Genomic DNA, 24,781 nt, shown 5'->3' on the forward strand with positions numbered 1-24,781 from the left:
GGTGCCTCCCCCCCCCCCAATTCGTCAAATGACCCAGGCATTGTAGTATGGTAAGGATAAGGCAGGGGTGGCGGAATGAATTTGAAGGTGGGGACCAACCTGTTGGTCTCCTACCAAAAAAGTTTTCTTCCCCACCAGCGCTGAAAAGTGTGTGTGTGTGGGGAGAGGGGGGATGCTGATTTTTTTTTTCGTGGCTGCTGAAAATAATTCAGATTTCCATAAACCCCCCATCCGCTTTCGTCCAACTATGCCATCCACCCAGTAGAAGGTAAGCAAAAAATCAAATAAATAATTAAAATAATAATCATATAAATGAAATAAAAAAAACGAAAAAAATTGGATTTTCTGTGTCATCGAATATTTATGAATAAATAGTTTTTCCTCCTCCCCCTCCCCCTTCCCTAGGCCATATTTTCTTCTTCCTCACACATGCATGTGACACAGGAGTAGATTTTTTGCATTTAGATCTATACTGTCTCACAACACAGTTCTCAGTTTTTAAATTAACATGTCAGCTCAGTTCAGTCTGCATTTTTCTACTTTCTCGTGTTTTTGTTTCTGTTAAAATATCTCCTTCGTAGAAGGTGAGAAATTACATTTATTCAATCAAATGAAAGTGCGGTGGCTGAGTGTCGCACGGCGGTGACTGCTGAGCTGCTGCCGCACACGCTGCATGCAGCAATGCGATGTGTGTGCTGTGACATGCAACGCTACAGTGACGCGATTATATATACATGGGACCGACCTGTACGCTTTGCGTTCGTGTTTTTTTTTACATCACCTTCTGTTTTTTTCTGACACAACCATGGCCGGGAATATTACGGTATGAAATTTAAAATGCAAGCAGATAAATAAATTTCAGTGTACTTTGTTCGAATGGCGCTTTGGTTCCGCAATCACACTTTGTGAATTTTAGGATGATTTAGAGGCATATTTTTGGTAATTTTGCTCGCCAGGTTTTCGCTAAAATTTCACATTTTATCATTGTCAAATCCTTTAATATGTTATATGTGCATATTTGGACATGTTTTCAAATTCAAACTAACTCAATTTTAATCGGAAAATAGGTTTCCTTTAATAACTTGTTATTAGCTTGAGAAGTTGTTTACTTTTTCACAACTACGCGAGTACATGTTGTTTATTTTATGCAAATGAGGCTCGGCTGCCGATGGATTTCTGCGAGATAATTCGGGTGCTCCACCGCGCCTGCATCCTGCCATGGAGAGCAATGGTGCACAATATCGCAGAGCTGAGTTGAAACGCAGTTAGCGCTTGACAAAATTGCACAGTGTGAGACAGGTTTAAGACAAGGCAGGTGTATGAGGATCATCTCAGTTGGATCAATAATTTACAATATATTTCTTTCATAAAGGAGTCAATATTTCTCTATTAGTACACTGTGACACCGTGAGGGTCACAAATGGGGTTACATCAAACATCCATATTTCTTCAACACAGCTTTTTGGAACAGCAGTGAGCACAGTAGTCACTGTGGAGAATGTTGGTACACTCTTCTTCTTTCACATAGCTCTGTCTTATTGAGATCCAATGGGGACATATTCCCTTCTTCATTTAGGCACGTTACCATGGCCCTGGCAATGCACAATTCACCATCAATCTAATTCTTAAGGTGACTCATATTGCCTTCCCAAGTGATGAGGAACCTCTGCCATTTTCTTTAGCTTGCCTGCTTGGATAAAGCTGAATGTCATGGTTTGTTGACATGCAATCCTTGTGGTACTTCAGAAGAGACTACTAATGAAACTCTGACTTTAATCCTTTTTTTTTTCCCAAAGCTATTCCGTTCATTTCAGTCATCTTGAACAAAAAGTAGAACTCTCTGTTTATGTAAGTAGAATGGAGCTTGGCTGTTCAGGCAAACAGTTATTATGAACTGAGGAGATATGACACATGTAACAGAAGAAGAAGGCATGCCATACAAACAGTTAAGCCTGATCTTAAACAAAACTCTTTGTTTAGATGACTTTATCTTGACCTGTTACAGAGATACTGGTGCTCTTCCATCATCACAGTCATCCTGCCAGCAGGAATAACTCTAGATGCAGGGACAGCTTGCCCGATATTGTGATAGCAACCTCCCCTGAGCTCCCCCATCAAAGGACTGCTGATGAAGTGCCAGCAGCAAAGAAAGACACATTCTTGTCGGTGACTTTGAACTGAAGCAATTTCCTTGACTCTGCAGGATCATGGTCCAACTTCTGAACTATTGTCAACTGCAAATTAAAAACAAACGAGCAAAACCAGAAGAAAGACAAAAGATGTGAATTAAGCCAGAGTAGCTTTGAGGCTAGACAGAAACCAAATTTGTGACTTATTGAATACATTATCTGCAGGGATTTCCTTGATGGTTCCATCCCATCTGCACAAAAATATTCTGTAGTTGTTTGACAATTTTTATAGAGCTGGAATGATAACACAGTAATGTACAAAAATAAGCAAATATCATTTATGCAACCTTCAATTGTGCCTTAGTGTTTGAGTTCTTACATCCTAATTTGGGTTGGTTTGAGACAACAAATGGCCACGACTTTCACAACAAACAAGTACTGTGAATCAATAATTCTCCCAGATGCCGAGAATAATTCGTGTGAAATGACGGAAGATTCTAGTACAGATTATTTAATTAAACTATCTCCTTAATATTAAAGTAAGATTATGTTTGCTTCTGTATGCCCACAACAAAATAATATTCAATTATATGTGCCAAACAATATATGACAAAGAACCCAGTCACTGCTAACCTGACCATGAACATCTTTACAGAAGCCACTTGAGAGCCCCTCCACTCTCAGATGGCAGCTGCAGGTATGCTGGAGGCGGTTGCTAAGATACAGCATCTCTTCATCCTCATCCTGACCTGTATCACAGTGCAGCAGAGTGACAAGACACCCTTGCCACTGTTACAATGAGAACGTAAAAAAAAAAAAAACCCACATAGGATTACCATGTGGATAGAAGAAACCACTTTGGCTATAATATAACAATGTCTCATAGACAATCAGCTATTTGCATCATCATGAACTTTGAAATGTAAGATGACAGGTTAATTATACAGCACTCCCACTGACAGTCAAATGTATCAAAAAGAATTCTTGCATAAAACAATAACATAGTTATCATTTATAGAATTGTACCTAATCAACAGCAAATCTTTTCTCAAGAAATAGTAAATATTTGAGTGAAATTGTCTTTTTGGTTTCCAAACAAACAGTACAACCTCTTGTTTCCTTGAGAAATATCAAATTCTACATATTGAATGTAGATGTATCTACCGGTACTCCTATCAACCTGTCACACAGAGCTACATAACGGGACTGTGATACTCAGTTGTCACAATATTTTAATACTGAGTCACAAAAGGGTTCAGATCTACCAGGTATTGTTTTAGAGATGCTTGAATTCAATGAAATAGGGAAAGGCAAATATGTCTATTAAAGATAATATAAAGTTTTGGTACCTCAAAAGTTTCCCTGAATTTCCTTGTCTTAGTTTGTGTTTCAGGTTAAAGTACATTTCATATAACTAACACTGTGAGACTTACTCGCCCCAAAGTGCTCTCATGTCTTAGTATGCATGCAATTAACTGCGACCAGCAGCCCCATACGCATGGCGTAATGGGACTTCGCATCGTAGCATTCAGGATCATGACAGATTTAGTATCGCGGGTAAATATCATCTTAAAATCCAAAAATTTCTTCAATTTGAAGACTTACCAATTAAGTTGAAGTATTGAAAACAGGCTTCGAGCAACGTTTGGTTCTGCCAATAGTCCCTTTCTGTTCGAATTGATGACTGAATGTGACTCGGTCGAGAGGACCTTGGGAGAGCTACATACACTGCATACTATGGCCAGCGCATGCGCACACAGTCATCACATGCGCACAAATTTCAAATCCATGAACGGATAAGATGTCTGTGTGCGCATGCGCTGGCCATCAATTCAGTGTAGCTCTTCCAAGGTCCTCTCGACCGAGTCACATTCAGTCATCAATTCGAACAGAAAGGGACTATTGGTAAAAACCAAACGTTACCCGAAGCCTGTTTTCAATACTTCAACTTAACTGGTAAGTCTTCATATTGAAGAAATTTTTGGATTTTAAGTTGATATTTACCCGCGATACTATATCTGTCATGATCCTGAATGCTACAATGCGAAGCCCCATTTAGCTATGCGTATGGGGCTGCTGGTCGCACTTAATAGCTATGCGTATGGGGCTGCACGCTGCTGGTCGCAGTTATCATGCATTATAAAATGGGTTCAAGAATGTAGCCAATAGGAAGCGCTGAAATGAGTCACGTGTGCTTTGGTTATTCTAGTCCCATCGCACTGCGTGTTAAATCCTATTGCCGATCGTCTGTGTGCGCGGCGGCTCCTTTGAATTGCATGCATACAGTACGCGCTGTTAATCCTGTAAACAACTTCTAGTTCGGGCTGCCGGCCGGCCGGCCTTTCTTCCCTTGTGCATAACATGTGTGGCGTACGTACAACGTATACTCTTATATGTACACTTTGCACAGTACAGTAGACCAAGCGTTGTGGGACTGGACGCGTACATGGAGTCACTTTGAAGGGCAAATCCAACGATTTAGCAGGTTAATTCTCACGCCGATTTCAGAGTATGTTGTCTAGTAGGCCTATATGAGGAGTCTATATCAAGTCTTTAAGGTTAAAGGGTGCATATTCTATGTAAAATAAGTAAGTTTTCATGCGGGAACTTAAGTGTCCGGAAACCCAACCTCCCATCATACTTATACTGTATGTGCGGGATTTCTGAGTGCGACGTGCGTAAATGTTTGGGACGAACATCTTCGGACGTCTTGACCCACAAAGGTACGTGAAAAACGCTGAAAAATGCTGTTAGTTTTCAAATTTTCGACTCATTTTATAAAACAAATGATGCACAGGATTATTTCGTGGCGTTAGTGGAGGCGTATCTCACTCTCGGGTATTTACAATGTAGTGCAACATGCACTCGGCTTCGCCTCGTGCATGTTTCACAATTGTAAATACCCTCGAGTGCGCTATACGCCTTCACTAATGCACTCTATCCTGTGCATCATTTGTATATTATAAAATGGGTTCAAGAATGTAGCCAATAGGAAGCGCTGAAATGAGACACACCTCCTTCCTTTACTTCAGTACAATTGCACTGCCTGTAATCCTATGGTAGATTGCCGATCGTCTGTGCGCGCGGCGGCTCCTTTGATGAATTGCATGCATACGCGCTGTCAATCCTGTAAACAACTTCTAGTTCGGGCTGCACCGGCCGGCCGGCCTGTCTTCCCTTGTGCATAACATGTGTGGCGTACGTACGTATACTCTACTAAGGTGCACTTTGTACAGTACAGTAGACCAAGCGTTATGGGACCGGACGCGTACATGGAGTCATTTTGAAGAGCAAATCCAACGATTTAGCAGGTTAATTCTCACGCCGTTTTCAGAGTATGTTGTCTAGTAGGCCTATATGAGGAGTCTATATCAAGTCTTTAAGGTAAAGGGTGCATATTCTATGTAAAATAAGTAAGTTTTCATGCGGAAACTTAAGTGTCCGGAAACCCAACCCCCCATTATACTTATACTGTATGTGCGGGACTTCCGCGAGTGCGACGTGCGTAAATGTTTGGGACGAACATCTTCGGACGTCTTGACCCACAAAGGTACGTGAAATACGCTGAAAATGATGTTAGTTTTCGAATTTTCGACCCATTTTATAAAACAAATGATGCACAGGATTATTTTGTGGCGTTAGTGGAGGCGTATTTACAATGTAGTGCAACATGCACTCGGCTTCGCCTCGTGCATGTTTCACAATTGTAAATACCCTCGAGTGCACCACGCCTACACTAACACACTCTATCCTGTGCATCATTTGTATATTATAAAATGGGTTCAAGAATGCAGCCAATTGGAAGCGCTGAAATGAGTCACGTGTGCATGCATTAATTTTTACTATCATGCACGGCCTTGCAAAAAAGCGTAAAGTCACTGACGTCACAATGTTTACACTAGCAGTGCGCACTTAATCAGTTGTTACAAGTGCGTCGCGCGCTACCATACGCGCTGTCAATCCTGTAAACAACTTCTCGTTCGGGCTGCCAGCCGGCCTTTCTTGTGCACAACAATCATGTGGCGTACGTATACACTTATACGTACAGTACTTACATGTGCGGGATTTCCGAGTGCGACGTGCGTAAATGTTTGGGACGAACATCCTCGGACGTCTTGACCCACAAAGGTATGTGAAAAACACTGACAAATGCTGTTAGTTTTCGAATTTTCGACCCATTTTATAAAACAAATGATGCACAGGATTATTTTGTGGCGTTAGTGGAGGCGTAGCTCACTCTCGGGTATTTACAATGTAGTGCAACATGCACGAGGCAGCATGTTTCACAATTGTAAATACCCTCGAGTGCACTATACGCCTACACTAACGCACTCTATCCTGTGCATCATTTGTATAATAATGGTTTCGTATAATACGTGTACTACCTTGCCGCCCTACGGCGTCGCATACTAGTAAACGGCTCTGGATTGCATGATTACTATACAAAGACATGAGAGCACTTTGGGGCGAGTAAGTCTCACAGTGTTAGTTATATGAAAGGTACTTTAACCTGACACACAAACTAAGACAAGGAAATTCAGGGAAACTTTTGAGGTACCAAAACTTTATATTCTAACACATGGATTTGTTAACCAATGGAGGACCCCACCCCAAAGTTGTCTCCTTCATGCTGCGGAATTTTATCACCTTACTTACCTCATCTCCTTTCACTAGCAAAGCATGACAGTATTGTATGAAGTCGGAGATCAGCCTGGTGTCCAAGCCCAAGCTCTGCAGGATGCTGATATCATCAATCAGCACTAAAACGTTGGAATATGGTTGTGCACCAGTCTCTTTTGTCAGGCTGTCTCTCAGAATGTTGTAGAGAGGATTCATTGACCCTGACCTATCATTGAAGAGAATACCATAACAAGCAGAATTAATGGCAAACTGCTGGACTGCCTTCTCATTTTGCTAATGATGCATATTCAAACTACATCTCTGGTTTTATAAGAAACACATGGTAGGCTTCAGATCAACAACAATTACCCTGCTTTTCAGTGACTAGTCCAAAGACCAAACAATGCTGGTTTAATAGTCTTTTGGGATGCTAGTAGTAATTGTTAGGGTCAGTCTCATCTGTAAATACCACAAGATGTAAGAAAAAAAATATGTATATACATAATTCCACTGTTCACATTTTACCATAACGATGCATTGCCCCGAGACATAACTAGTGTATGTTTATTCCAATTAGTATCAGCATGTAAAGTTGCAAGCAGGACATGATAGGAGGCAAATGAATAAAATGTAGATTTCAAACTACTGGATTCCAACTCATGAACCTTGCTAGCATATATTTATGAGTTCATACACTTTAAAAATGTAACACATACTGTATACACCATGTACTTAGTGAGTCTAATTTTTTTTTTTTCGAATTGAGACTTCCTAATAATTTTAAGAGTAGTAAAATTCACAATTGTGGAGTAAGTACTAAACTAAAAAATGCATACCGTGTGCATACCAATTCAAGTCAGGATCAGAGTTAACATTTTTGTGTGTTTTTAAATTTGCGAATGGCACTCGACTTGTAAAATTTGTGAAAATAGATACCCTGCTAAGTATTCAGCGTACACAGTACACTCCAAGCAAATCTCTCAGTTTTAAACAAATAACATTTCAATACAAGTGTGAATGGCCCTATTGCTTTACAAGTCCACCTGATAGATATAAAGAAAGTGAGCATGGTCCATAGAGTGTGGCTTGTCACACACAGAAAGGATGAGTGAAAACCCTCCCTCAGGGTTGCCAACTGACCTGATGCAGTCCTGTAGAACACAGTCCTCCCTCTCTTCCTGCAATAGGCTTCCTTTCACCAAGGGAATGCAGTACTGCAGGCCGCTGATAAACTCAAGCTGGCCTGATGTCTTGGCTGCTGGCAAATTTACACCCTATGGACAGAAATACAAATCCAAACAATCAATTTAGGGTTTAAACATTTTTTTCCTTCATACAGTATATAACTATCATACAGCAATGAAAGCTTCGTCAATAACTTATGCTGAAAAATATGTCATTTCTTATGATAAAATGTACAAGTTTCAGAAGTATGTTTTGATTCATCATGAACTAGGCAATTTAGTTCCTAATATCTACTGATATCTTTATAGAGCTGCAAGACTCTGTATCAGGCTAGCTATGCTCACAATCCTATTGGATGTAATATGTCACTTCTCTTCACTTCTTGTCTGGTTTTTGTTCATTGGTATGTGGTTTTTTTTTTCTTATATTCAAAACTATCTCGAAAAGGTTCACTCAATAGATTTCAATCTTGATGAGGAGCATACTTACTAGTTTCTGTGAGACAGCACTGTAGTGACTAAAAGACTGTGCTAGGCCAAGAAATATCACCTTACAACCACCTTAAAACAAAATAAGCAAACACAAAAAAATATGAAAGAACCTAAGTTCAATCTCTGTGAAGTCATTGGGTATGGTTTTATACCATACCTATGGCTGCAAAGAAAGATGACTTTCATAGGCTGAGCTTAAGTGTACTGGTTTACTTGGTACTAGCCAATCATCCTGCTCAGAACTTAAATTTTTTGGTGTCTTTCATATTAAAAAAAAAAAATGAAGCTCAGTAACTTCTGAATGTCTACCTTGTATTGTCAATTAACTTGATGGAGACGATAGTCTGATTCATGTCACATACACATTACAATACTTCCTCTAGTATATAAATACATCAGCTATAATTAATCTGTAATCATTCTCTGCATGATACTCTGTCACTGCAACGCCACATCATACTGCTGCCGGCACTGAAGGATAAAATAAAGTCAAATGGTAATCTCATATTTCCAATCCTACATGAAGCACTCCAGAAGCACAATTTTTGACATCTGCCATTTTAACACAAAATTTACTTGCAATAGTACAATGTAGAGTCACCTTAACCCCACATACCCAGGCACTTATGATAATTTGCCAAGCTTTTTCATCTGTAATCAAGTCATCCATTGAAACTTGATACCAATATTTTCTTAAATAAATAATTACACTGAGAAGGGAAGAAAATTACAGGAACATCAGTTGGTATGAAATATGTCAGACTCCACAACTTACTCTTCAGATACCATGACAGGAAGTGATGAATGAGGAAGCTTGCATCAGCATCATCTGCTTCTGTCACAAGAAAGAAGTTCCCCTAGGAGGAAATAATACAATTTTCAGTTTTATTTACAAGTCTTAGATAATATCTTAAACTCACAAGAGAAATTAAGAGTACCTGGTAACAGAAAACAGAGAGGAAAAGAGGATTTGAGCAAAATCTTGTCCATTTTCTGTCTATGGTCTTTCCAAGGGATAAATTATTTATAGTCTACAAGCTAACACAGAACTTGAAGTTGTAGTCATGTGCTGATGTAGAAACCCAGTTGTGGTATTTGTCTGAAGTCCCATAAAGCATGACACACAAAAAAGGATCTCTGATGCAAGATACAGTAAACTCACAGAATAACTGTATAATCACAGTATAAAATAGACTAAAGGATACAATCCATTACTGTTCACAAAAAAGTCACTTGCTTTGAATGAAAATAAATACCGGGTAACTACAAAAAGAAACAGTCAGTATTTAGCATATTCTGGACAACACAAACAAAATCTCAACTGGATGGTAAAGTGTGAAGACTTGTGCGTGTGTTGTGTAATGTTCATTCCGCACTACACGCATGTGTATACACACTTAACAGCAACGCCTCTCACTAATTGTAGTCAAAACGTCAGACACATTGCAAATTGGAGTTTCATTCAGAGATGTGGGTTTGAGAGTTTCACTTGGTCTAGTAGTTCTTTCACAAAACAAGCAGTCAGTATTTATACTGTATTTGGCGATTTATAACAAGGGAGTGCCTTTGTCAGTCAAAACAGGGAAAATGTGAAAAGACACAAACCACTGCTCATTGCTGACAGTAATAACAGCATTTAGGAACTATTTAATTAGCGGCAGCCCCAGAAGTACAGTGGTAAGGTGGTGACCTTTGACAAGCCAAATTAGAGAGAACTTAAATCACTTTTAATACAAAGAATTGCTGGATCCAAAATAACTCTGTGAATAGACATGCTGGTGAGTGGAGGTTTCTCAAATGTGACCGTGCATCATAACTTAAACAACAAAAAATCGCATCCCTTGTTGTGTGGACTCAAAAAAGGTGAAACAGGTCAACCAAGTCAATCTTCAGTTTTTCATATTATCCGAAAGAGCTATTCTTTTGAAAGAAAGATATTATTCAGAGGGGTGAAGGCTCAGGTTTGAGTTTCTTCAGTTTGTCTCCCTCTACTAATGGAAACCTTCACTCCTCTGAATTTCGCGAATCATAGTTGGATTGCTAATTTAACAACGCGCGAAATTGTCTCCATGCACTTTGTTAACAGAGCATTAACGTAGGCATCAGCGTCGATTTGCGAAAACATCTCGTGAAAATGTCTGCGACCTCATCAATCGCGAAAATAACAGCGTATACAGTGGGTGATTGAAACGTCCAGGGGACTGTTTCATGAAACTTTTTGTCGGTGATTTACACTGACAAATGTTAAAAGCTACTGAAATCCTTGCGTCTGATTGGCTGATAGCAAATTTGTCGGTGAAAACCTCCGACGAACTCGTTGATGAAACGCCCCCCTGATATAACACTGTGACTATCTAACGTTAGATCTCAAATCACTGCACTGTGGGGAAGCTGAAACATGTGACGCCATTGATTATGCGAACAAAAATATAAATTAATTGAGGTCATGAAAACCATGTAACATTACAGCACCTTAAAGGGATAGTACAGTATTGGTTGAGATGAGAATTTGGGCTTTTAAATTTTTGCAAGATACCAGAAAACACTTATGATATAGCACAGAGCATACCATTTTAAGAGCATTTCAAAGTTTATTTGATGAAAATCGGGTTTGTAATAACTGAAACATGCAAAAACAAAGTGAAACAAAGCGATCGTTACAAAGTGTGGGTCCCACACTTTATTAGAATCGATCTTTTTTGGATATCTCAGCCATTTCAAAACCAATTTTTATCAAATAAACATTGAATTTCTCATAGAATTGCATGCTCTTTCATATTTCGAATGAGATTTCTTATTATCTCACCTAAAAATGTTAGAAACCTGAAATTAGGTCTCAACCAGTACTGTACAGTCCCTTTAATTCTTGTACTATACTTGTATGGTAGGTGTTCAACACACCGACCGGGTCCATATCAACCGACCGCGCTCTATAATGGCATTGCGCGTACAGAAAGAAAATGTACGCATGGGACTACGCGCCACGGTGTTCGATTCTTCACTGGGCTACACTACAGAGTAAAATGAGGCGAAAATAAATAAGTATTCCCTCTAAATTACCGAAATTTAGCAAAATCGAATAAGATTTATCGTGTAACTACATATAACTAGGCTAGCCCCGGAGACCCGCCGCTCTGCGGCGGGGTCCTGGCGGCTACCCCGCAGTTTCGTTCAAGTGAGAATCACGAACAACTCCCTATTGCCACATATACGGCAACTTCACAAATAAACCATGGCTAAATGTCCATCATAAACACAGTAACAATATAAAATGAAATATACACTACCCCATTGCCTTGGTCCTTCTCACCAATTTATCTGGAAACTGCATAATTTTCCACATTTTTTAGGAGTAGGCGGTCTGCCCTAGTGGAGAGCTTTGCTGCTATTTTGAACGTGTATATCCATCAGTACGCATCTACGCATGCGTAAACAATGACGTCAACGTTACGGACGCAAAAGGATATGAATAATGCATCATCGCACGGTGAATATGCATCATGTAGCGAGTAATACAGCTGTCAATGCACTGCACTGAATGCATTGTGTGCGCATGTGCAAGTGATTGTGAGTTCTAGTGAGCATCGGTGAGCTGAAGATATTTGCCTTATAAGACAGCATTTTCTGCATCATAAGCAATGAAATGCATCAAACAGTCGCCGATGTGAATCATTTAGGTTTAGTCGACCCATGTAAGTATTCCCAGTAGTTTTTGTTGAAAAATTAAGGAAATACAGCGCCGGAACGGCACCCGTTTGGTACAACATTAAAATATCGATGCCAAAACGGCGCAGCCCCAACACTGTACGTTGTACGTTGGGGCTGCTGGTCGCAGTTATAACTAGGCCTACCTTAGACAGAAATATCCGTCTGTCCGGAGGACTCTTTTGTATTTTGCCATTAACGCTGTCCGCCGTAGACAGACGGAAGGTTGTAGTACCCATTGCTGTGTGGATGTTCTTAACCACTGTCTCTAAAGAAAATTGGGTGAGGTACCTCACCCTTCTCGATTGCGTCTAATTCACGGCCCTAGGTCGGCAAATTTAAGCTTGAATAGTTAAATCAACTATTCAAGAATAGACTACACTCACCAGATTAATGAATAATCCAATATTTCGGTCGAATTTTCAACGCAAAACACACATCAACCAGCCCGTCGCGTCGTCACGTTCAAACTGCAGAAACATACAGTATGAATCTATTAGCCAATCACATGCGAGGTAGTTTCTACGTGCTTTTTTTACTTAATAAAGTACCTCGCATGTGATTGGTTTACAGATTCAAAATGGCGACCTACGGCTAGCGAACGGCGATGTTGCGATATGGATAAAATTTCTGCATTATAACCGCGTTACTGTGAGTATTTCGATTGCAAAATGTGAGAAATTAACCCCAAATATTGCTGCATAATATGTCATGTCATGTCAAACTTGTTTGAATGTAAAAAAGCTGTCTGAAATTTGGTTTATCGTAACGTTTGATCTGTGCGCGTTGCTCCACACAGGAGCTGGGATCATTGACTTCGGTCTGTATACGGAGGGGATCCGTGAAGCCAGACGCAGTCTCCGCGGAACATTCCCCGACGGACAGATACAGACCGATCTTTCGGTCAAGGCCTACCTTTGCTGACTCGTTAGATGTAACGTTAGAGTATCCTTCCGTAATAAATTTGACGATTTCGACCGCAAAACTGTCATTATGCCGCTCTCTCAAACTCCGCCGCTTGTACGATCGTGCACACACGTTTACACATTTCTTGACATAATTATTTTGTCGCCCGCTACGACCGTACGAGTTGAAGCAGAAATGAGAAATAAATGTGCAAAAACAAACCGACTCATCTAATTTATTTCAATTACAATGAAAAGTTTCCTAATGAAAATCAATTCAAATTCATCAAACAGTCCTTCAAAAGTAATATCGAAGGATTCAAAATATATTCAAATATTATTGGGGAAAAATGACGGCTAGAAAAAAACAGTAGCTTGTCGAAAAAACGCATTTAAGTGCGCTTGATACGTATTGTCAGGGTGGTCGGTTGAAATGTACAGGGCCAGGGCACCTAGGAGCGCACTAGAATGGGCTGGGTCTATTGTCAATAAAATCAGCAGACAGACAGACACTATCTATTGTTAGACAGCTCAGAGTCTGGCTATCCTGGGTTTGGGGGCTTTAAAATACCTTGATTCTTGGATAACCGAAACTAATTTCTTGGTAAAGTATGAATGTAAACAATGACAACAAAGTTGCTAAATGAAGCTTAGTGTACTTCTCAGCTAACAAGTAGTGTTAGGTTAGGTGTTACTGTTACGCCTAACTTCCACATTACAAACGTTCCGCGAAGCACGAGGAACTGCAATGCGAACGGTGGCTCCTCTAGCCGGGTGGCCGGAAGCACCGGTGAGGACACCTCACCTTCGGTGGGACAGATGTTGATCCGCTGCTGGAGCTGCACCCGAGGTGGAGATTGAGCTCATCAAACATTGTCCAGCTTTTTATTCACACCAAGACGGTTTCTCTGATTTATAATTTCTTTTTAAAGATGTCGTATATATTATAGGTCACCGTACATGTTTCAACACAGTCCACGCAGGTTTATTTGTTCAGATTTTCGTTCAGGTTTCACCGTCTGTCTGCTTGTCGATCGCGATCTCTGCTCCGAAACGTAAAGGTATACGATGACCGATGTACGTATGTGCATATTATGTGATGAATATGGACCATATTCGCCAATGATACAGCGCCCTCAAGCTGTGTGGATGCGCCGTCTGGTCTTTCCTTGTGAATGCTTTCTTCGTCCTTCAGACTCTGACACTCAAATTTAAACTGTGTTTGTTCCTCTATTCTTCAAGTCAAATTGATTGGTTTTAGCTGACGTTCATGATATTCAGTAATTTACGAAAATACTGTGGAAGACAAGATTATCCATTTAAATTGAAAGATTGCTGGGCAAGTAGTGGCAATATCAAGCTGGAGAAACTACCTTGGTTTTTAAATCTTCATTGAATATGGAGACCCTTTCACAGGGGCGGATCCAGGGAGGACCGCAACCGGCGCACGCCCCCCCCCCCTTTATTTTTTTGTTGAAACAAAAGAAATAAAAAGAAAAAAAATGGGGGAGAGGTGCGTGCATCCCCCTTTAATTTTGTAAATGCGCCCCCTCTTTACGGAATTCCTGGATCCGCCCCTGCTTTCACAGTATGGAAATATTCTTCTTTTTTTTTTATATATGTCACAATAATGAAAACATACTCCAGTAGTTAATCCAGATTAAATCAAAGATTTATAAAGTCTTAACATCATAATATGTTAAGTGGATGCCAAGACAGGTTGCTGAGCTGGTCCAAAGTAAGGTCTTACTTAAAAAAACATATTATTTCCAAAAAGCTATCAAGAGATAACTTTTGATATCTTTAACAAGAAAATATACCTGTACACTATATCAAAGATAATGTATCATTTTGGAGAAGATGTACTATGTAATGATTTCAGTTTTTTTTTTGTTAGGCCCCCTCAAAAAAAAAAAAGAATAATACTTTTAAATTGTTAAGGCATAGCAATAGTGAATTTTCCAAAAACAAGAGTTACAAGTACATTGAGTAATGGGTCAAACAAAATGAATCAATTCTTTCCTTTCCTTTCTTCACAATGCCACAATTCAAGCATTGGACAACATAACAGTCTTTCTTTTTTTCTGTCAGCTATGACATTATTCTACCTATCCCTTTCATTTTTTTTTATATATCTGCCTGTCTTTCTTCCCCTCTCCTCTTCCTCTTATCCCTTTCTCTCACTCGCTGTATATATCATCTTTATATGTTTATTATATACATATGAAGAGTTTGTTCGCAAAAACCGATAAGTCCATATTTGCCAAATGGAGATATTTGCGATTAAAGGTCAAGAAAAATAAAGAGAATAATTAGAAAAATTTTGCTTCTTTTGACCCTAACTTTAAAAATGTACCTATATATGTAATGACCAATATATCATTTAAAAGGTATTATTTTGCACTTTTTGACAGAAACCGTACTTCAAAATCGTCAAAATGGACTTACTGGTTTTTGCGAACAAACTCTTCATATCTTATATATGTATATATATATATATATATATATATGTGTATATATATATATATATATATATATATATATATGCTATTCAGTATTTATTCAGAATTTACAATGCTTTCAGTATTTAGGATTCAGTATTAGTACTACTATTCAGTATTTATAGGGATCAATTTAACGTCATTAATACTAAATACTTCTTGCTTTCTCACTGCACAGCTTGCCCTCAATCCAAAGTTATTGTATCATAAGCACCATACAAGAGGAACTATCATGTCCTAGTAGGTGTAGGGTAAATGGAGGAATGTTAAATGTACAAATGTAATGGATTGAAGATGTCATAAGGCATTGGAGAGATGAATGAGTCTAGGTAAGCTGTGCAACTGAATTCTACTATTTCTCTGCCCAAATGCTATCTCCACATCATTCTGTCCCAAATTCTTCATACAAAGAAAATTATGACAAAAGATTTCTAGGGAGGAATAAACAATTCCTCTTTTGTCAAACCTTTCATTCCGCAAATGGGGCTGCAATTTATCCAAAATTTTGAGCTGATCATGCTTCACTATGCTTCAAAGACACTGTGTATTAGCACAGATATAAAAACACACCAAACAGGATATTATATATAGACATAAGACATACGGACAAACTGATTGCTCCACATACCAAGTGACAATCAGAGAACCAGACAACAGAAGTTAAGAGAGACAGCCATGTCATGTATCATCCTCTTCATAACATTTGATGTCATTTAATACTCGACTTGAGCAAAATATATTCATATAAAACAAATGCTTTGGTATGACACTTAGCTATAGACAAAGCAAACAGTGACACAATAATTCCATACATTCAACAATACACACTACCATCATTTCTTTTTCTGACGTTGATTTGTGACAGTTTTGAGAACAATTGTTGCTACATCTCATCAGAACTTCATCACAATTACATAGATCATCTGCCCAAGTATTACATATATTTCATATCCCTACCACCTTTTGACATATGAATCAAGACAATGATCAAACCCAATGGAAAGTATAAACTTAATCACAAATGAAAAGAAGATCATGGTACCAAAATGAGAAATTCAACTGCTCTCAAATTCAAGCAATACCGGCTTCATAATGCATTAACAAGGGAGTACATGCACAACACATGACCCTGCACACTGTAAATGTACAATGTAATGTTAAGTCTGCTTGTTGGTAATATGCTGAAGGCTTGACATGGTGGTGAAAAAGAAAATAGTACTATGCTATCTCCTTAGAAAAAAAAAAAGATCAACTGCTTCTTGTGCACTGATGCCAAAAAAAATGAAAGTTGAGCATACAGAAAATGAAAGGTTTGTTAAATCATTGTACATGTACTATTCAAAAGAAAGTGTATATGTGACACTAACATCAGCCTTATGTGTAACAAATCACAAGTTATATTTTGAATTTATCTATTCACCTGGACTACATATACTAAAGTAAGCTTGGTAATATTTAAGTTTGAAATATCCAAGTGAAAACCCACCTTAACCCCCTAAGACACATTACTTAATACAATTCTAATTTGTGTATGTTGTAAATCATTTTAATGATTCACAATATAGGACATATAAATACAGAAATATGTGCCATATACAAATTTATCATTCAAAAATACAGAGGAATTGGATTTCTGCTTCTGCTATGAGATGCATGTTAATTCCATACGTTTATCACATCTTAGTACAACATACATCATGAATAAATTACAAAGAAACAAAGCTGATACAAAAATTGAAAAAAAAAAACCAACAACAGCACAGCGTCATCTGCACCACCCCATGATACAATGTATCTAGAACAGGAAAACAACTTACAATGATCACCCTCATTGGTCCAAACATATTAGGTTGCTGTGACAGGAAATGCAAGCATAATCAAAATGTTTTTGTGTTTGTGTTTGTATGAAGAGTGTGTCTCAACGTTGCAGAGGCTCAAACTCTCCCATTTTCGACGGGAGATCTCCCGCCGAAAGCCCAGTTTTGCAAAATCTCCCGTTCTCCCGCTTGAGATTCAATTTCTCCTGCCCTGGCTCTGTGTCTCTCGCCTGTAATGATTTCTTACTTTAATTAGTATCATCGTACGTTGAAAAATAAGCCTTAGATACCACGAGAGAGCATCTAGAACCCTAGAGCTTCCACGGCCCTTAAGCGGGCCCTGGACCCCGGCTGCAAGGAACTTCGCGCTTTGCACTCTTAATGTGCGCTTCGCGCCTATCAAGTTGGAGTCTCCGATTTGCTAGGGGTTTCAGGCGGGAGAATCTCCAGATCAGAAGGTGCTTGGGGTTGGAGTCTCTGATGTTGTGTGATATGGAGGTACCAAAGTGCATTTATTTTGTTAACAATTGACTATGTAAGCTTTCATGTAGAACTAAAAACTCTTTTGTAAGCATGGCCCTACACACATTTCATGCAGCTCCTGCCATTTTTGTTTCAAGTGTGAGTACAAATTGAAATCATGACTTTCCCAGACATGTTTATCAAATCATGTTTGGCCAGTCATGGTGTTGTGGTATTGTCCAAAAAAGTGTTGCATGACTGTGTGGATGCATTTGAAATCTTAATGGTGTGACCTTCTTAATCAAAGGGATCATATAGTTTGGGTTGAGACCTAACTTGGGGTTTTTAACTTTTTTTGACGAGATCATGAGAAACCTCTTGTGAGATATGAAAGAGCATGTAATTCGAAGAGGGATTCAAAGTTTATTTGATGAAAATTGCTTTTGGAATGGCTGAGATATCCACAACAGACCAATTGTAATAAAAGGTGGGACCCACCTTTTACTAGGATCGCTTTGTTTTACTTTGTTTTTTAATGTCTCGGCCATTCCAAAACCGATTTTCATCTGATAAACTTTGAATTCCTCTTAGAATGGTATGCTCTGTATTATTTCATAAGTGGTTTCTTGGTATCTCGCGAAAAAAAAGTTAAAAGCCCAAATCCTCATCTCCGCCAATACTGTACCATTCCTTTAAAACATGATTGAGGATATACCATATGGTCCCTACCTTGACGTTGCATTCATTTCTGCCACGGTGCATGCATGTACATTTTATTGTATATACTAGACAATGCTCTTGCATGTATATGCCTCAAAAGTTACCTATTTGATAAATAAAGCCATAGAGATTGTGACACAGCAGTAGATCAGAAAAGTTTGATGTTGAATTGAATTGTGTGGACAGTAATTTCTGTGTAACTATTTTACCTTTAACATGTGTACATTGTACACATGTTTAACAACAGTGAATACAAAGGATGAATATTGTGTGAAGTTTGATGATGCATGTACGAATGTGTATATACCTCATAATTGAGCATTATGTATGTATGCATGTATATTTGTAGTGTATATGTATGTATGTGTGTGTGTGTATCCATGTACCTAGTATGTATACAGTGGTACATGAAATTATAGGACCAGGAGAGTGGCCTTCAGAATACACAGGTAATTTACATCTGACAAATAAGGTTGTTATCTACATGTAGATTACTAGAGACTCACACCTTCATGATAGGAGATTTACTACTTTGAATGTGTCCAAAATCTGCATCGCACAAAATCACATAAAGCACCATAAAGATGTGCAGATTATAATCTCTTCTCCAAAACACTCACAGAACATCCTTGCCCAGTTGAATTGTTATGAACAATGATTTAGGAATCATTATGGCTGTCTGAAAAGAGACTTCACATCAGGCAAGCTTAGGCAATGATGTTATTTGAAAGTAGGCTGCAAATATTGGGCATACAGCAAGGTTTCATACAATTACATTCTAAAGGGAAAGAAGTCCACAGGTGACATAAATATTCAGGGACTGGGGCTAGTGTCATGGCTGTTACTGTCATTGCTTGAATAATCACCCTAGTAACCATGACAATTCTATACCATCACTCTTAATATCATACTTTTAGGAAATTTCCTTTCAAAAAAGTACTGCCTAAACTTGGCAAAATAATGCTGAAATATTACTTGAAATCAGAGGCACACATGAATTGGTAGTGATTATCAAATTGAAGAGATGTCCTCCAATACTCTTCCATTGTCACTATTATCAATACTAGCAATATCACAAACATCATTACCACACTGTTTTCTTCCAATGCTAGAGTTGCACATGTACAATGTAACTTAACATATCATCACCATCATGATATACTATCCCTCCATGTTTAACAATACATGTAATTTGGCAAGAGAAAGAGAAAAAATAATTCATCTCATATTGACCAAGTACTGATGTGTTATTTGAACATTTGTGTATTTACAACAGGCTAGGCAGAAAACGCCATCCTGTAATAGTGTCATGGTATGACTCATAGCCCATGTTTGCTGCTCCCACCTTAGTGGCACAACTGTATGAATATCACAGGGGATAGAGAAGCATCTAATGAAAATTTGCTGCTCTTTAGCGGGAAGGAACAATCCTCTCAAAGAGCACAATCAAATTTCAGGGAAAAAAATTACAAAGCCTATTGTAGCTGACAATAATGACACATAGAGAAATACATGTACATAATGTAGGTGCTTTAGGTAACTACAGGAATCTGATCCTTTTTTACCTTCCATCACTGTCATTCTATGCAAACAATGGTTTATATCTTTCTACCAAATGTTACTAATGGACATTCACACATGATCTCTGTTGAAAAATGTGATATTTAGCCACAGTGCAGTGACTTCTGACCTTTGATGATTGTGGATTTTGTCCCAAATCCATTTAGCACATTTACACCTCATGCACGATACCTAGACCCGTACTAGGAAAATCCATGGCACTATCTTAAATGGCTGTGACAAGAAGTGGGTGAGATGGATGGACAGACAGACAACCCCAAACATACTGCCTGCAGCAATGTAGGCATAAACATAATATTAACCCATTACATAAATGATCCCCAAAATTGCATAAAGGCTAGACTGTACAGACTGAATCATTACAACACGGTCTACTGTTCATGATCCACACATATGATAATAATCATCACAACAGATGTCGTAATGGCAAAGCCATAGTCATCTGAGGGGAAAATAAAGATATCAATTTGATACATGTGGTAAAATTAAGCTGATTTTTATTTGCATTCTCTAATATGATTTTCTTTAAGACATGAATACTCGAGATCAAGCATACTTCATTTTCAGTGTTTTACCTCAAGAAAGTTTGTGCATGGTCCCTTCAGTACATTGCAACACTTCAAGATGTCACTGCTAGAGTGTGATATGGTAGTTAACCAAGTAGATATTCAATAATAAATTCTCAACACATAAATGTATGTAAAAGCCTTTCTCTGTTAGCATTTCCACCTTTCCTGATTTATTTTGCTTCAGGAAACAAACTTATGAAAGGGATCAAATTCAGTAATTCCAAAAATCCAACCAAATGTAGTGCACAAATATTTTGTTTGCCTTATTGCTACTGTTGGTTTATTTGTGGTTCTGAATGAATTCAGTGCACCCAGCTACTCAACTGCAGTAGCAAACACACCTGAATTTTCTGAAAATAAAGACAAGTTTTAGTAAGAACAGAAATATCACTGTTAGAGTTAAAGTGTAGGCTGTGGATCATGCAATTTTGACTATGTATATGCATGTGACATATTGCCTGCAGCAAATAATGAATTCATGCAGACGTGAACATTGGCAAGGTACATCTATTTCATGCTTGTTTCAGTCCATGGACTTACTTGAAATCACATACATGATACAAATGTTGTATGTAAATCTGGGCCTGAATGTTGGCAATTTTGCATTAAAATGCCGACTCCACGCATTGTGTGTTGTCATTTCACTTCAGATTTCTATCTTAACTCACTTAAATCATGATCCATATCATCTAAATTATAAACAGTTTGGCCCACAGCAGTTCTGAACAATATTAGATGTATTAAAGTCCATGCAAACAATGCCATCGTTGTACGTTTGCCAATTACACGTACATTATGAGAGACAGCTGCAGCGCTGAACACACTCTTGTCATTCGTTGCATGGTGTGTTCACACCCTCACCTGACAGCACAACATAAATGCATAGACTGCACACTGTTCCCGTAATGCAAAGTGTCTGTCTGAAAAAGCCAACAGACGTAAATACTACTCTTACAGGAAGAAGTGGACCTGTGTAAAGTAATTGGTCTGTAGCAATGAATTACCTGGTAATCAAAATTATGAATCATCACTACCTTAAAACAAATCAGCATTACTTGGACCATCCTGTGTAGTGAAATTAAAATCTAAATCAAGGTACAAGGAGACAGACAGAACAGTGGGAACACAAGGGTTCAGATTTCATATGAACTTGAAGCACTTTTGCTTGTCATGCGGAATGCGAGTCTTAAAGAGAACCGAGTCCACACGGTACTGGGTGTAGAGCAGTGGTGTGTAGCCATACACCTTGGTGAAATACTGGATACACTTGTGGCGCTCCTGGAAATGGGAGTCATCCATCGAGAGTGCCTCGGGGCAGCCAGCACAGCGGAATGTCCAACGTGAAGTGACCTGAAAGAAAGAACAGTAATTGTTTTCCAATAGGACAACAGAATATCTTAATCATTTAGCAGGAATTAAATATTCCAGAGTTTCCATTTATTTGGAATGTTACATATAGTGTTGCATTGTTAAATCGGTTTGCTTTGATGCAACATGTATAATCATAACTCATCATTTGCTCACAAATGGTCTGCATAATGAAGACAAGTGCATGAAATATATGTAATCCAGTCTGTTATGTATAAATGAAGACTGTGTCAATATTTTTCGACCAAGTGATGTGATTTTAGGGAACACATCAATGCCTATAACTGCACCGATGAGTGCCATGGTTTCAAACCTGACAGAAATGCTAACTGCAGGATGTTCAATGTTTCGTTACTTTCTGTGACACACATATTCCAATAATGACAAACTGCAGTGTGTTATCAGCAATATTCAGAACATTACAATTAATACACCATCACCAGCTAATTTTTCACTTTTCTTTTCGGGCTATTAATATACTTCACTGTCGTTATCATTTAATTGTCAAATACAACATATGATAAATTAACATATTTTATCTATTAGATGTCAAATTAGGAAACTCTTTGCTGTGGTAATGGATGGGAATCTGGCTGTGAACATACCTTTATGGGTGGTTTCCTTGTGACATGTGACACTAGGAAATTCATGGCGATGTCCTCACAGTTCATATACTCATCAACCTTGTCTCTGATTGGTTGAGGCATCATGTAGGAATAGAGATACATGTAGTACTGTAGATTGGGGAGGAAAACAACAGTTCACAACATCAGCATGGGTGTACCTAGTGATGCTTGCAATAATGGCAGTTGTAATTACTATGACTTATTTATTCATCATCACTTTATCATGATCAGTTTCATTATCATCCATGAATACTATAATCTGCCACATTGTCAAAGTTCCTATCATATCATATATAGCATCTCACAGCTATACTATACATTGATTGTAGTTAGTTATGGCAGTAGTACTTATGGCCGTAAATTGAATACATTTTTGTTTTCATGAATAATATGAAATTAGCATATTACCTCCACATCTCAAATGAAAAGCTGGCCATCAGTACTGTGTAACTACTAATGTGTCACCTATACTTTTGAATTCATTTCTGGCCATCCTTGCAAAGGAGTTCAAAAAGAATTCACCTTATCCTACGAGTAGGAACACAAGCCACTGGTATTTTTTTCTAACATTTCTTTCTAATGTAGCGAAATATCTCTACTGCACAGCTGAGGTGAGGAGGGGCCACTTTTCTCTATAGGTGAAAGATCCACTACTGATCATGACCTCAGGAAAGCTACAACATGGAATCATTCAGAGTTCTGCTAGAATCCACTGGTGTCATTATAAATCTTTCCCCAAGTAACGGTGAACCAATGCCTAACATTCCAACCAGCTGCTTCGAGTAAACTAAACACTCATCATTGTCACTCTTTAAGTGCATGATATACTGCCTGGCCCAGATACATAGACTGTAAACATTGCTTGAGGAAGGCACTTGAAGGAGAAGGCACTCTAACTGCTTATCACTCTGCCATGACTCACATATCACACACTCATTCTTTCCTCTACACCTGACCTGTAATCACACAACCTACTTTATGCTTTGCTATTGTCACATCTGTAATTGTCTGTTCTTCAAGGTTCTACAGTTGTTTTGCATGAACTGCTAAAATTTACAATTATACAGAAGAGGAATGTTATCTAACAGTTCAAACTTGGGTACGCATGACTGTAATCTTTTCCCATCATTCTTTAAATTGTAATAAATAGGTACTATGTTTCAGGAGTTACAATATGCCAGCTCACTGACATATTCAAATTTATGGACATTATTCCCATGAGGATCTCTAGACAGGCTACATTAACCTGGTATATATTAAGCTACTGCACTTAGAATCAAGACTTGCATGCATTGGTTGTTGCTGTGTTGTGGAAGTCTTAGGTGAGCTGTCTGGTTATCAGGGACGATCTTCATTACACAGTCATACACAACATTTTGGTATTAGTTAACAGATCTCCATGGGTCAATATCTTGAGCTAGACTTGAAATTGACTTTTTTTCTCTGTGATTGCAATTTATACACCTGATGCCCCACTGGAATTTAGTGCTATACTTTCTGCATGACTTCTATGGAGTCACCAATATCTGGACACAGGTTAACCCTAACTATGCCGGGCTATTTAGGTAGTTGATAGAGCCGGGGGGGGGGGGGGGGGGGGGGGGGGGCCTCCAGGCCCCCCCCCCCCCTAAGATCTCGGCTGTCGACTGCGCGATCGCGACGAAAATTGGCACACACATTGCCTATGATGTAATCTAATATACCATGAAGTTATTTTTTCAAAAAATCATCATTTATGCTAAATTATGCTAATTTATGCATGATGATGCATAAAATCAGACTATTTGGTATAAATCACAAAATAAAGCTCAAAACAGGCACATTTTTTGTGTAAATATTCTTTTTAGTGTCCTTAGCAAATGTAATTAAAAAAAATTGTGATATCAGAAAAAATTCAGAAAAAAGTTTTTATTGTTTTTTTGAATTTCTTATGTATTTCTTTGTTTTTTCGACTTCATGTTTTTCATTGTTTTTTCGATAAAATTTGTCCGCGACATCGCTCCGAACAAGAAATTATGTTATTCATTGATTTTAATCAATAAAACTCAAAAATAATCATGCTTTTATGAAATTGCCTGTAAGCACAGTTTGCATTGAAATTG

The 24,781-nt window shown here is 38.4% G+C and overlaps 2 protein-coding genes across 2 annotated transcripts; both read right to left on the reverse strand.

Annotated features, from left to right (window-relative positions):
- Positions 1-1,142: 1,142 nt before the first annotated feature.
- Positions 1,143-13,909, reverse strand: LOC139713849 (elongator complex protein 6-like). Its single transcript, XM_071625553.1, has 7 exons — positions 13,841-13,909; positions 9,201-9,282; positions 8,424-8,494; positions 7,890-8,023; positions 6,812-6,975; positions 2,763-2,920; positions 1,143-2,234 (listed from the first exon to the last, which is right to left on the reverse strand). Exons 1-7 carry the CDS (start codon positions 13,907-13,909, stop codon positions 2,115-2,117), a joined length of 798 nt encoding a protein of 265 aa, XP_071481654.1. The 3' UTR covers positions 1,143-2,114.
- Positions 13,910-21,825: 7,916 nt separating this feature from the next.
- Positions 21,826-22,760, reverse strand: LOC139713850 (exostosin-like 3). Its single transcript, XM_071625554.1, has 2 exons — positions 22,659-22,760; positions 21,826-22,035 (listed from the first exon to the last, which is right to left on the reverse strand). Exons 1-2 carry the CDS (start codon positions 22,758-22,760, stop codon positions 21,826-21,828), a joined length of 312 nt encoding a protein of 103 aa, XP_071481655.1.
- Between the last annotated feature and the right edge of the window lie 2,021 nt (positions 22,761-24,781).

The sequence above is a fragment of the Diadema antillarum genome, unplaced genomic scaffold, assembly GCF_040938485.1.
Source record: "Diadema antillarum isolate AM-2024a unplaced genomic scaffold, OU_Dant_1.0 seq00002076_RagTag, whole genome shotgun sequence".
NCBI lineage: Eukaryota > Metazoa > Echinodermata > Echinoidea > Diadematoida > Diadematidae > Diadema > Diadema antillarum.

Bases quoted from the DNA above. Each gene is read 5' to 3' on its own strand.
- LOC139713850 (XM_071625554.1), bottom strand. From the start codon at position 22,760: ATGCCTCAACCAATCAGAGACAAGGTTGATGAGTATATGAACTGTGAG. The intron at 22,036-22,658 runs GTATGTTCACAG...TCTTTCTTTCAG, and splicing joins CAAGGAAACCACCCATAAAG to GTCACTTCACGTTGGACATT.
- LOC139713849 (XM_071625553.1), bottom strand. From the start codon at position 13,909: ATGTTTGATGAGCTCAATCTCCACCTCGGGTGCAGCTCCAGCAGCGGA. The intron at 8,495-9,200 runs GTAAGTTGTGGA...TTTTGTTTTAAG, and splicing joins CCTGTCATGGTATCTGAAGA to GTGGTTGTAAGGTGATATTT. The intron at 2,235-2,762 runs GTTAGCAGTGAC...TTTAATTTGCAG, and splicing joins GTAAAGATGTTCATGGTCAG to TTGACAATAGTTCAGAAGTT.